The sequence below is a fragment of the Neopsephotus bourkii genome, unplaced genomic scaffold (genome assembly GCF_033783945.1).
Source record: "Neopsephotus bourkii isolate Nb327-2 ecotype Australia unplaced genomic scaffold, CSIRO-AGI_Nbou_v1 NB_333, whole genome shotgun sequence".
Classification (NCBI taxonomy): Eukaryota; Metazoa; Chordata; class Aves; order Psittaciformes; family Psittacidae; genus Neopsephotus; species Neopsephotus bourkii.
In genome coordinates, this window is record NW_026900839.1 from 1062446 (window position 1) to 1076752 (window position 14307).

The 14307-nt window shown below is 47.9% G+C and overlaps 1 protein-coding gene across 1 annotated transcript in view; it reads left to right on the forward strand.

Moving 5' to 3' along the window:
• The first annotated feature begins 1401 nt into the window (after positions 1-1401).
• Positions 1402-14307, forward strand: part of TMEM201 (transmembrane protein 201) — a 28822-nt gene continuing 15916 nt past the window's right edge. The window contains exons 1-6 of the mRNA XM_061347892.1: positions 1402-1624; positions 7416-7536; positions 8139-8333; positions 10142-10318; positions 10719-11110; positions 11532-11735. Coding sequence (XP_061203876.1) covers positions 1521-1624; positions 7416-7536; positions 8139-8333; positions 10142-10318; positions 10719-11110; positions 11532-11735 — 1193 coding nt within the window. The 5' untranslated portion in view covers positions 1402-1520. The remainder of the gene's footprint in view (positions 1625-7415; positions 7537-8138; positions 8334-10141; positions 10319-10718; positions 11111-11531; positions 11736-14307) is intronic.

Below are 14307 nucleotides of genomic sequence, written 5' to 3' on the forward strand. Positions count from 1 at the left end.
AGAAGGGCCTGATGTGCTAAATGAGTTGTTCTTCCTCCTTTCCCTATCTTTTGGTCTCATAAAACAATCCCTAAATAATCAAATAATGGAAGAGAGATGGAAAAAATCCACTTGCGTTTATCAAGAGGAAATTGTCACTGTTATTACACAGAATTCGTTTCCATGGTTAAATCTGTTGAGAGAGAAATGGAACTGTTAAGACCCCAACTACAGTTAAGCTTAGATGTACAGCTCACTTTCAGTACAAGTATTTATCCATGATCAGCTTTTCCATTTGTGGCTTTTTAAAAACATGATGATGGCACAACTCGGTTCTCCTGAATTTTAACCAGTTGTGGCTATTATGCTGAGAAACTTTGTTTTAACCAGGAAAAGAGCTGTGCAATTGGAGTCAGGGTCAGTCATGTATTTTGGAGAGGTTTTACATTTTACCTTCCCAGGGCACAACTGTCAAACCATCAACTGCCTCCAGTTCTGCAGAACCAGCAAATCCCACCCCTGCGTGCTGAGAGGGGCAGAGCATGCATGGGTGTTCCTTTGCTTTCTAGAGACCAGATCTGAACTGACTTGGGACCTACTCCCCACAGAGACCTGAGGGCTTCCTGCGGAGCTGTGCTTATCTAGAGGGGGCCAGTGCAGAGCTGCAGGCTCCAGCTTCTGGCTCACAGGTAACAACCTGCCCACAGAGCGCTGTGCTTCACTTCCAGCTCCTCTTGCCATACTGTCCCCTGGCTAATGGGAGCTGTTATTGCAGTGATTGACTGGGTAACTTGATCAGAGACTACACAAGGGAGCTCTGAAATCAGTGGGGAGGGTACAGCGGTGTAACTGGAGGGATTGGCCATTCTCCCCAAGCAGCTCCTGGCAGAGCATCTCTTCTCTTGGAACTGCCTCTTCTTCCTCTGCCCGTTCTGTTTCCACAATTCTCTGCCCAGCTATCCTTTGTCCTCAGCAATCAGAATCATAAAGTGATGGTGTGGTTACATATAAGTTAGATTTAATTGCCTTGCAGCAGACTCCGTTGTTTCTGGTTTCATTTGTGCAAATCCCCTCGGTGCAGCTGTGGGTTTAACCCCCTTTCCCCAGGCTTAGGCCTGTGCCAGCGCCACTCCGGCCGCTGCAGCCGCCCCTGGCCTGGGTTCCTGGCTCCATCCCCGGCAGGGCCGGCACCCGGAGGCGCTGGAGCCGCTTCGGTCACGCATCACGTCTAAATATAGCAGCACGCAAGGAGCGCGGCGCGGGGCCAGGCACGCCGGGGCTCCCCCCCCGGAACGGCTCCGGGCCCGCCGGCCGCCCCCGCGGCCACGATCTCGGCCTTTGCGGCGCTGACTCACGGCGCCGCCGCACGACTCCGTCCTTTCACGCCGCGGCCCCTCCCGCCCCTCGCCGTGACTCACGGCGCCCGCCTCCGCCGCGGCGGACCGGAGGGGCGGAGCGGGCCGGACTCGGCGCGTACAAAGCGGCGCCGCCGCCGTCGAGGTCACAGCGGTGGCCCGCGTGTGTGTGCGGGGGGGAGCGGCATGGAGGGAGCCGGGGCGCTGCTGGCCCGAGGCCCCGCCACCGGGCTGGGCGTCACCGTGTGCGCCGCCGCCGCCGGGCTGCTGCTGTACCGCATGGCGCGGAGGTAGGGCCGCCAAGGGCGGGAGGCGGGCGGTGGCCGGGCGGATGCGGGCCGCGCCGGCGGGGAGGCTCCAAGCGGGGCTGGCGGGGCCGGCTCGGGTTTGCCCCTGTGCCTGTGCGCGGGGCTGTTCGGGGAGGGACCCTCTCGAATCGGCCGCGGCAACAAAAACGTGTATGGGAACGGCTGGGCGCGTTTTAACGTGTCCCCTTGGGATGGCTGCGTGCCTTTGTGTGCCGGAGCGGCGCACCGAGGGTTTGTCGTCCCCCCGGCGGGACTCGGAGCGTTTCCCCTCGCCATCCGCGGTGTGCGGGGTTTGCCTCTGGTTTTCCGGCGTGTTGGAGGCAGGAAAGCAGAGCGCTTTGGTGCTTGCGGTGGTTGGTGTGGAGGTGAAAGCGTGAGTGCGGTGGGGACGGTGGGAGAGGGCCATGGAGATGACAGTTACTGCAGTTCAGCGGCAAAACTTGGGAGGATGGTAGAGCCAGAGATGACAGGAGTCAGAGTTATCACAGACCAGAAGCCTTGGGCTATTTCTTAGTTGCACGGCAAGTTTCTGACCTTAGAACAAATTTAAACAGACCAATTGAGAATCAGGTTTGAGAAGCATTAGGAGAGGAGTCAGCATGCAGATTTCATTAAAGGAGTAAAGCTTAATTTGAACGGCTTTAATCCAGCATAGCTTGAAAGGTGTGTAGGAATATATGGAATCGGAGGCACTACAGCCTTTATAACAACAGACCTGAGCAATCTGTTCATTTCATGAGTGTTTCTGTAGAAGAAAAAGGCAGTCCCAAGGGCTCACTGCGTTAAGGTTCACTTCAGGTTTACACACTGAGGTAGAGGCGTGTTTCTACATCCACAATAAAATACTTGAGGTTTGCTGTAAAGCATTCGCTGTTCGTGTAAGCATCTAAATGCTCAGTGCTGCATTAGCCTATCTTGGCATTTCTATGGCATATTTAGGGCAGCTAGGAAATACTGGTGGCCTAAAGCAATCCTCAGTGAAGCAGGCAGTGTTTCTTTGACCCAGATGAGGCTAAGATGCCTTTTGAGGGAAGAGATTGGATTTGTTTTGCTTAGGTTCATCAAGGTCTCTGGAATGGAAAGCATTTCTTCCCAAGTCCTTGAAGGCTGCCAGGGAGCTGCAAATGTTTTCAGGAGATGACCTTGATAATTCTTTGGGGCAGCATATTTGTGTTTCTCAATGTTCTGATATTACCTGATTCCTTACTTGGCCTCACTTAAATGAACCTTCCATCTGCCCCATTTTCTGCATGAGTGCACTTACAGATCTAGCAAAGATGCCTTTGCACCCCCTGGAGAAGGGGGAACAAAATATATCAGAGCAGCCTAGAGAGAGGTGGTTCTGGGATAGCTGTCAATGTGTGGAGTTACACTTCAGTAACTGCCTGCACCTAACTGTGCTTTTGTATCCGGGAAATCAAGATTTGATGTCCAGGTGCACACAGGAACTCTTTAAGCCTCGTGAGTTTGGACCAGATAGGAAAATTGATGTGTTTTGTGATCTGTCTTCAAGATCACAGCTTGATTACTTGTTATCTATAGTTGGAAGTCCCGTTGCTGAGTCCAGACTAGCAGCTGTAGCCACGTTTCCTTCATCTTTTGTGCCCCTCCTGATTTTTAGCTACTGACCTGTCAGAACCAGTATACAGTAACCCAAGAGCATCTCATTCTTAGGGTTCTTTGGGTCAGTGATGGCAAAAGATGCTCCTACAAGTCAAGATAACTCGCACTAAGGCCAGTAGGAGCTGTTTGTTTAGTTGAGAGCCTCTCAGGGATGCAGAGATAGCAAAAAGAGGCACCTTTCTGGAGGATCCTGTCTTGATGGACTGTATTCTTCAGATACTAAAAGATGCTAAAGCTGCAGTTACATGAAGACAGTTTTTGGGAGAGACAGCACAGGAGGTGTTTATGACTGTGGGTCTGTGTCCCTGCCTCAGCCCACTGGGCACCTTTTTCCCTGTTAGAAGACACAAAGTCTGGTTCTTGGGCTGCATTGTAACCTGTTAAATACTTGCTAGGAATCTGGTTCTGTGGTTCAATCTTCAGCCCTGTCCGCAACTGCTAGTTCTGAGCTAATGCATCTCTCATACCCTTTGCCTGCTGCTATCTGGACAGCTGTGATGTGTTTCTCCTGTTGGAAAATGGGGTTTAGCATCAGGGCTTTGCTGGCAAACCCCTTTATTGGCAGGTGATGGATATGGGCACAACCTGGAATTACAGCAGCTCAGGGAGCTGCCACCCAGGAGCTTCCCTGTGTATGAGCTTCTTAACTCAGCCATGCTGACAGTACTGTGCCACGGGCTGGGTCTATACCTTGGTTATGTGAAACTGCCATCAGGTGATGTTCTGATCAAAACTGATCTCTGCAAAAGAGCTTATTTTCCTAGTGTGTGTGTGGGGTTTATTCAGATTTGCTGGCATAGCTGTTTGTATAATTGCTTTTAATGCAGTTGTGTGTTGCTTTAGATGCTTTTCATGGAGAATTGTTTTTTCTTTTAATCCTTGGCAGAGGATGAGGGTAACCCAGTGAAGAGCTGCACATCCACTTGAGAATATGGAAACCCAAACATCTTAATCTGATGATTTAGAAAATCAGAATGAGGGGGGGGAATAGATGTAAATAAAACTATTTAGCAATCCAGATTAATAATAATAATTAATAATAGACTTGCATTTACCAGGGAGAGTGTTGTTCTGGCAATCCATTAGAAATGTGGACTTAAGCATGACCCTAAAGGCATGTGTAAGTGGCAGTAGTGGAGAGTGTTGGGAGCTGTAATATAAGAAGGAACTTGTCTTCCTTCCAAGAGAGGCACAGACTAGTTGCTAACCAGTGTTTGTCAATGGCTATACCTGCAGTCTGATTTTTGTTACCAAACTAAAGGAGTCTGATAGTCTCTCACAAAGGAGTGTTTTATATCGGACATTTAAGTATTGATCTCGTAACTGAATTCACTCCAGGTATTCCCCTCCAGTGTTGTCTTGAGCAAAGATCTACCTGCAAAACAGTGTTCCCAAACCTGGGAATGTTTTCTCACTCCTTTGGGTGTGCAGGCCACATCCTGAGCTAGTGCAGCAAGTCAGCTCTGAGTGGAATCTTTCTACATGGGAATTCAATCACTTCCTGTTGCTCAGGTTTTGTTTTGAGGGGTGCTTCTTTGCCCAGTAAAGCTGGTTCAGGTTTATACAGTGTTAAGAGTCTAAACTCCTTTGGGATGATTTGCCTGGTGGTGTGCAGGGGTAAATGCTTAGTTTTGCATTGTCTATCTGACATCAGCAGCAGCGTGTGCTCTAACTTACCATGTTCAACCGCTGCCCAAATTCCGTCAAGGTATATACAGTTCCATAGTCATTAAATCTGTGTTTGAGAGTCTTTCCAACTTGGTTTTTGTTTTTAGAGTCATGCCCAGTTACTGTAAAATTAGCACCCTACCTACATATTCTTGCCTGAAATGACCTTTGTTGGTTCTTTCCCATCTTGATGCACACAACAGGTTGGGAACTTCTGATTTTTTTGCACCTATTTCTGTGGCAACGGATTATAAGTTCACAAAAGGAAAGGCTTATTGCTTTTTATCCTAAATAATCCAGGACTTAGAAGTTTCTTTTGTATACATTGTGAGAATGAAGGGCTGCTGTTTAACCCTCGGTAGCACTTCAGCAGCAGCAAGAGAGAAATGGAATCCTCTTTGGAAAAGATGGAAAGGTCTCAAGTATACCAAGGATTTGGTCTCTGATATTAGCAAGTTCTCAGACAGTGTCTGAGAGTGACATTGCTTTATAGCATGCATGCTTTGCTATGTTCTTTGGTGTGTGCTTTCCTCTTCTGTGTTACCCTTGAAAGTAGTGCTTCTGCGTACTTTACATGGAAGTCAGAGGTCCCAGGTAGGGAGTGAAGTGGTGTCAGTCTTATTTCCATGGGTGCCAGAGGGTGGTGTCACATGAAGGTGACACCTTCAAGGACCTGTGCAATAACCTAGACCGGAGGATGGAGTTTAGGTTGTGTTTGCTATCACAGTCTATGCTCACAGTGCAGTAGGGTTTGTATTTTGGTGGTCAACATACTGAAACCTGTGTTTTCATAGCTTTTACACTTATGATAGTGAGATAAAACCAGTACCAACAGGAATTGTAGGTGTCCATGTTTCATATGGCTGTGGACAGGAGTAGCTCCTGGATAACTTGGACTAGCAGCCTTGATTTGTCTGCTTTAAACTTCCTCTTCTTTTGGCTGTTAGCTTCAGTACTGGTATTTTTAACTCGGATCACTTACTGGTTTGAGCCCTCTTGGCAATGAAGAAAGTTGAGCAGTGAATATTCATTTTAAGAGGGGATGTGGGTGTGTGCATCTATTTTGAGATGAAAATCTGTCACCCTCGTAGCTCCAGCCATTTTCTCTCAGCATCTGGCAGGGAATCCACTCTGCACTCTGGCTTCTTAGGCTTCAGTTCAAGCTTATCCTCATCGCTAATACTGAAACAGGAGGCATAAGCATCACCTGAGGGTTTGGTGGTTTATGAACCAGGTTTCAAGACGTGGTCTATGGAAATGGGAGTGGGGTTGTAGGCATCCAGCTACAGAGGTGGTGGCTGAGAGAGAAGCTAGCTTAACGTAAGCAGAGACCCACGTGCCCATTTAGTTGCAGGGTGCAGGCAGCATCTCTGCAGCATTGAGATGTTTCTCTGGAGAATAGTGTAGCAGCAGAGCACATTTCCTAGAGCAGGAAGCACTTTGGCTACCATGACTTGCTTTCCAGGCCCTCAGTGAGCCTGCTCTTTGCTTTTCCTGCCACTTCAGAAGCTTGGTGGAGTTAGGCAGCAAAGGGTGGTAGCAGCTGGGTCCATCTGTCTGCATAGCTGCCATAGCAAATCCCTGCCTGGGCTTTGCCTGAGCAGCTGCCCTCCCTTGGAGTTGTGGTTGGGTTTGTTCTGATAAACCCAGACAACTGGGCTGTGTTGCCTTAACCTGCCAGGAAGCTTCCTTTTGGATGTTGCACTGAGTTTCAAGACAATTCAGACCTTCTTTAGCAGGTGAGCTCAAGGGTCAGGCCACTGAAGTTCTGTGCTCAAACATCTGTTGCAATGGGGCCAAGTCACAGCTGGTTCTCTTGTGACTGTTATTTTAACAGGATTCTTTTCAAAAACAAGGGGCTTACTTATGGATCCAGGTCATTAGATTTTCATTTCTTCCAGTGCATAAAAACTGGGTTAGATGTGTTCATTACTCAATTCCTTGTATATCTAAAGAGCTGAAGAAACGGCTATTTACAGTGCCTGAACCTTAAGATAATTTGGCATCCTTATTTCTAACAGGCAGGATGGATAGAACTGTAACCATGAGCCCATTTCCTAGGTTTCTGCATCATACACAGTTCTTGTGCATCCCAACTTCCACTTCCCAGAATCCTGTGTATTAAGCAGCACCTCTACTGCGCCCTTTATGTATATGAACAGTGCTGGTTATGGAGAGGACTTGCACCCCCAAATATGCCTCTGGAAAACAGTGAAGTGGATTATTCACAAGGTTGTTATTAAAGGTCTGGCATGTCCATGGTGCTGGCACAGAGATGAGCATCAGGCAGAACTGATTTCTACTTTCACAGTCCATCTTTTCATTGCTAAGTGACTGCTCTGAGTCATAGCATCAAACATGCTGAATGGGAAGATTGATTGTTATTCCAGGCTCTCTTGCATTTCCCTGTTTGAAAGCCATCACTTTCCCTTACATCAGCTGAAACCAGTGTTCATGCCTGACATGTTTCCTTTCCTAACAGGAAGAAGCCCACACACGTGACAGTGAACTGCTGGTTCTGCAATCAGGACACGGTAGTGCCATATGGGAATCGCAACTGCTGGGATTGCCCCAACTGTGAACAGTACAACGGGTTCCAAGAGGTATGGGGACAAATTGATTGATGGGTGGCTAGGAAGGTGTGTGCCCTGTAGAATGGGCCTTGCAGGGAAAACCCTGCTCCTCATTGAAGGTGATCCAGGCCCAATACAGGTGAATATCCAGGGTTTTGACGGTGGTAGATCTGTGCAGAGCATTTGTGAACTGATCACTTGATAAAATTTACAAAGAATCTTCTGTATTGGGATGTGCTGGTGTAGAATGAGAAAGACAAATTCTTCTCTCTTGCTTCGAAGGGCAAAAAGTGCCTTAAGAATTTTTCTTTTAAAGCCTGGAACAATTATTCCCTGGGTTTGCAGTTAGAACAGCTGAATTCCTGTATTTAGGGTATTAAATAACAAAGCTGGTCTTAAGCCAAAATCCACCCCCACCAGCTGCTTGCAATAAGTGTACAGAACACTGGAGGAGGGAGAAGATTTGAAGCATTTTGTCTATTTAACTTCTTTTGTTACAGAGGTGAATGCATGGAGCATAAAGCTCCTGACAGAGCTTAAGCATTCTTGTTATCAACCAGAGGATACCGAGCTTTGATTTTGTGATCTCATATTTGCTTTCCCTCCTGCCTCCCCCTTTGTTTTTTTGCCAGAATGGAGACTACAACAAGCCCATCCCTGCTCAGTACATGGAACACCTTAACCATGTTGTGTCGGGTGCTATGACTTTCTGTGATCCTACCAAGCCACAGCAGTGGGTGAGCAGCCAAATTCTGCTTTGCAAGAAATGCAACAACCATCAAACCACAAAGATCAAACAACTGGCTTCATTCTCACCAAGGGAAGAGGTAAGTGTTCCTTAGAGGCTGGTGGCACAGGAGAACGTTTGTCCAAGGCATTCCAATGCATTTATCTGCTGTTCCTGCTCTGTTTAGTTCCATGCTGCAGCCTAGTAAGCAGGAGAGATAGGAATTTCTCAGTGTGCTGTGGAATGATGCTCTGGGCGTCTTCAGAAGCACTATGTGGCACTCCAGTGCAGAGAAGGTTACTGACTGGTGTTGCAGTCTAATCCTGCTCTAAAGCCAGAATGTAATGACCTGTTCTAGATAGACGGTGGAAGTTGAAGCTTGAGCCCAAAACTAAACCCTCACATTGCTGAGATCAGCTTACACCTCCAGTACTTAACCTAGCTGAGCTTGCAGGATCTGGGAGGCACAACAGCCTGCTAATCACTTTGAAGCCTTAGTAGATTGAGTAGATTTTTCCTGAGGCCTTGGCTGTGCTGCTCTGCTTTTACTAGTGGGGTGAGAGAGGAATCCTGTGGAGCCACATCGTGTCCCTGGTTAGGCATGTGTGCCTAGGAGGGCAAAGGGATTTCACAGTTACACAGCAGGATTTCCTGCTGAGCAACTTCTTGGCCTTCCCACTACTTAATATGTGTGGAGGATACTGGGGTTTCTCCTTCACAGTTTCATGCCTCCCAGGGTTTCATGCGCTGAATTCAATGCTGCAGTCCTTCACTTTCAACTATGGTAAAGCCTTGGGGTTATAAGCCTGTGCAATAGTGGGATACATTCATCCTCTGGCTTGCCTAATCCAGTCTGCTTTGTGTAATTGGAATGAGTTTAATCAGCATGACTCAGGGAACAGATTCAAATTTGATCATGCCTAATGAGAACACCATTGGCTGGTTGCCTTTTCTCAGCTTTATCTCTAGTCCCTGTCCCTTGCCAGACCTATTCACTTGCTCAGGTAACGCCAGCCGTTGGCCCTTTTTCAGTCATTCAGTGAGCTGCAGTGTCTGTGCCAGCTCAGAAACAGGACTGTGCTGTCCAACGTGGTTAGAGAGGTTTGTCGGTGACAGCAGTGGCCCCTCAGCGTTGCTGGCCTGTCCAATAAGGGGTAAATCTGCTGCTACTGGTCTCACCCATGTGATTCCTGCTCGGTTCCAGCAGATGGAGCCTGTGAAGCTGCTGCAGCAAGTCCAAAGGCCGCTTGCGATGCATCTTTATACTTCCCTCTCCCAAAGAAGCTGCATGCTTTCAGCTGTATGCTTTTGGTACAAGGGTCTTGAGAGAGGCTGGGGTGGAGATGGAAAAGTCTTACAAGCATCTGTGATAAAGAGATGTGTCCATTATAGTGACACTGAAAAATGTACCTTTGACCCAACTCACTGTTTTTACAAGTGCTGTTAATGATTTATGCAGCTCATATCACCAAGGCCTTCAGACAGTGACAGCCTTTGAGCCTGGGGCTGAGATTTGGAAGGAGGTTGTTCTTTTCTCCAGCACAGTGCTGTAAAGGGGCAACACATCTTTTGTATCCCCTCATTTGAGGAGGAGAAGAGCGATGCTAGTATTTGCTCTCACCTTCTGTATTGAGTTCATGAGGTCTTAATACCAGGCCACAGAAATTCAGCATCCTGAAACTGGATCAGAGCAGACTTCTCCAAGGGCTGTTTTCTGTTCTGGGACGTGGAGCTGTATGCAGAGTTGGTTTTATGCTGGCTTGCATCTTGGTCACTGTTCAGGACTGGTTTCAAGTGGCTGTTCCTCTGGAACTGGAAACTGGAAGCATTCCTTGCTCTCATGCCAGTAGCAAGTGGTCAAGGGACCTGCAGTTCTCACCTACTTTTCCTCTCCTGTTCTCTCACCAGAACAAATATGATGAGGAGATTGAGGTGTACAAGCACCACCTGGAGCAGACCTACAAGCTGTGCCGGCCGTGCCAGGCTGCTGTGGAGTATTACATCAAACATCAGAACCGGCAGCTCCGGGCACTGCTGCTCAGCCACCACTTCAAACGCCGTGAGACAGACAAGACCTATAGTCAGGTACGTATACGTATGGGAGAGATGAAGGAATTTAGGGGGGTAGTGAAGAGAACTGGAAGGAAAATAGTGGAACAGGCAGAAAAGGGGAAGTAGGAAAGCCAATTTATGAGTACAGTGCAGGAAACTATAGATTACAAGACAAGTAAGAACAATGGGAAGTGAATTATGACCACCTCCTTCCCTCGCTGCCCTGCCTGAGCTTGGCCTCTGCTCATAGCTCTGTTGTTCCTCTTTGCTAGTCTGCAACATACCTTGGTGGTGTCAGTACAGAGACTTAAAAAGACTTGAGCAAAACTGTCCGGTAAACGCTATAGTCTGGAAGTGTTTCATAAAGCACCATTTCAGACCCTTACTAGAGTTCATTCAGCTTCTGATGAGCTGTTTCTCCCTTTCTTTGCAGAATGTATGTTCATCCACCTCTTCTGCTTCCATAACCACACCAGCTCAGGTGATACTTCTGCGGTTCTTGGCCTTCCTCAGCTGTGCATTCCTGGTTCTGATGGCCTTGTATGGGTCAGGCAACCCCTTCTCACCCAGCACAGCAATCCCTGCTCCTGCCTCCTCTGGTCCCGCATCCACTCCAAACAGGACTGGCACAAGCTCACATGCAGACTTGGAAAATGACACTTCCATGGCGGTGGTCCGCTGGCGGGAGCTGCTCCGGCTGCTCCCAGAGCAGATGGTGGAGAACCTGAGTGCAGCATGGGCTTACGGGAAGAACCACCAGGTTGCAGTCGCTGTCCTTGGGCTCTTCACCTGCCTGCTGGCCATGTTCTTAGCTGGGCGGATCAGGTGCGTGGACTCTTCTCTGCTGGTTCACTTAAAGAACAACTGCATTATGTTGGAGGTCTTGTCTTGACCCAGTGAGCCAGGGGGTGAACATTGCCAGAATGGCACACGTAGTACTGGGTGGCACCGTTCTCCTTGTTATTCTTTGGGTTGCTGGATGGCAACAGCAGAGCTTGTTTTGGATCTGTGCCTTGGTTTGTTCAATTTAATCTTGAATTACCATGAATGAAAAACTCCCAGTGCAGCTCTAAACTGGTAGAAAATGGAGCTGACCTTTCAGGTGGCAAAACCATAGTAAGAGATCCTACACAACCTCCTCAATCTGGGTACCCTCCCCACCTTTTCCCCATCTTCCCTTCTTCAGCCCCAAGGGATTCATTGGTGTTTAAACTCTTACCTTGTGTCTTGTTTTTTGGCATTGCAGGCTCCGGAGAATTGATGCGTTTGCTTCAGTCTTGTGGTTCGTAGTGATGAGTCTGCATTTAGCTGAGAGATACCTGAAGACAGAAACACCCAGCTGGCTGGACACAGCCAAATTTGGCACCACATCCTTGTGCTGCTTGGTGGGCTTCACTGCAGCAGTGGCCACGCGGAAGTCAACGGGCCATCGGAGATACCGGCCCCGAAGGTCAGAGCCAGAGCAGTGACGCTGGGGGAAGGAGGAAAAAAGCCTTGTGAACTCTTTGCGACTGGTGCTTCTCTCTCCTCTTTTGATTTCCCCTTCCTCTGTTTCTTCTTTTTGCTGTTGTTTTTTTTTACTTAGATAAGCAGTGAAGATCTTTTCTTCCTTTTTAGATATGATTTTGTTTCCCATCCTTGCTTCCCACTGTGCTGGCTGCTTGGAGCACTTCCGCTGCTGGTGCTAGCCATGGAAGCTACTCCTGCTGCCTCCATTCTCCCTTCTTCCTGAATCCTGCGTCAGCAGCACAAATATCCAACTTCCCCAAAGCCAATTCTTCCAGCAGCTGCTTCACAAACTGCTCCATAAATGCAGCCTCCTTCCCATTCTGCTCCTCCAGCCAAAGAGATTCTGGCTTCTCCTCTCCTTCTGGTTCTTCTCACTGCCTGTCCATCCTTAGCCAGTCACAGAGGAATCCTCTGCCTTGATCCACCATGGGGCCCAGGCCACCTTCAGCTTTCTAATGGTGCTGGTCATTTTAATATTGAACTGATGGGAACTTGCCTCTGGATTCCAAGTCCTCGTAACGTGTGCTGTAGTAACACTGCATGGTGTGCAGGCATGCGAGGGGGGCGGTCCATAACCTGGTGGTTCTTGCCTTCTACTGTGTAGCATCACTTAACTGCATGCTTTCTCTCTGCCATTCTCCTGTGACTCCTGTTTTAAGTGGAGAGGCATCCTTAAGTGCTTTTAACTGAAACTTCAATGACTTATGTGAAAGGATGCTTTAAAAGGTTCTGTAGCTCAGGGTGTCTTGATTCAATATCTGAGAGTGTTCAGGTGGTTTAGGCTAAAATTTCAAATCAATGGCTGTTGATTTGCATTTCAAATTCAGTGGCTGTTGCTCTCACTGCTGGTTTTCTTTGGGATTTTAACCCACCCCCTGAGGAGCATCTGTGTAAAAGCACAACGGGATAAAAATGAGAATGTTCCTCCACTCCTGTAGCCTTAGAAGGAGATGAAATATGGGACTGACAACCTCATAGTATGTGGTCAGCTTTCATTGTACATCACTGTTGCGTAGTTGAGAACACAGATTAGGAGGATGTGCTATATAGGAAGGGGTGGGAGCCTCTGCTACAGGGCTACATGGCAATAGAGATGGAGTTTTCTTGTTACTTGGAGGGGTTCTTATTTGAAGACTGGCATTGGTGCTAATGCTGCTGAACAAAGGGGTCTGGAGATCGGGACTTGGAGTTGAGTGCGTGCTCCACTGAAAGCTGGGATGAGTGGTTGTTACCGTGTGGGGAGGAAGGAGCTTTCAGCTGCTTGGGTGTTTGTAGGATTAACTCGTTGGAGCCTCTTAGGTTAAGCAGTCTGATTACTCTGCAGTGGTTTTTGCAAGGCACTCCATGAGTTTCTCATGCAGGTTTAGGTCTTTCAAGAGGAAACAGCATTGTTACAGGAGATGTGCTATTTTCTGGTCAGAACAGCACAAGTGGAACTTGCCACGCTAACAGTCTGACAGAAGTACATTGGGTGGCTTGATTTTCCTATGTATAAACTCTAAAGTAGGAATTCTCACTCAGAAAAAGCATCTCCTTCTGAACAGTTCAGACACTACTGGGTGCTGCAGATGCTGGTAAAATTCCAGAACCTTTTTTAAAGGAAACGAAAGAGATTTTACAGCTCTTCATTGTTCATGTTCTTCAAACCGGTATCATTGTGAAAGCAGAAAGGTAGCACTGCCCCAAAGCTCTATAGAGACTCATTAACACTCAGCCAAGTTGAGGGTGTCATGGAAGGTTCAGCTCCCAGGTGAGGGTCCATGTGCCTCTAACTTAACATGGGAAGGGGGCACACAATCCTCCTTCCCACCTGTGCTGTCCTTTGGAACTTGTTCCAGTGCCTTCAGACAACTGCAATACCCACCTCCAAGCAAAGAGAACACCTTTCTCCATTCTGGTGCTTGTCAATGGTGCTGCTCTGTGCGTTGTTTACTTACTTATCCACAACAGGAACCCAGCATCTGCAAAGTCTGGTTCCACTCCTCTGTGTTCCCATCATGTATCAATCCTGACCCAAAAGGTTTGTCTTCAGCTCACAGTCACACATTGTTTCTTGTTCCAGTCTTAGACTTCCAAAATGCTAAATTAGAACCATTATGTCCCATTTTCCACTAGGACACTTGAATTTAGAGAAGTGCTTCAAAGTAAATACTGTTAAGAAGCCATATGACTTTACTAAAACAGGAAAAAAAAGCCAGCAGAAGCGTGCAGGGTCCTCAGTGCCAGGTTAGACCTTCACAGTCACTCTGGTGCCTCTTTCCTGCACCCCATTAGGAGACTTAATAGGAAGCAGTCCTTAAAAATCCAGTCTTTTTTCTATACCTGTTAGCCTGTTGGAGCAGGGAGCAATGTTAAGACAGCAGTAAGCTGGGGAACAGACAGGAAGACACATGCTATTTTGTGTATGGATGAGCCATCCCTGTCTACTCAGCTTTCCTTTCAGCACAGTGATGGCTCTGATGTTTTCACCCCGGAGAACTACCAGCAGCCCTTCCAACACCATTGTTCTGTAG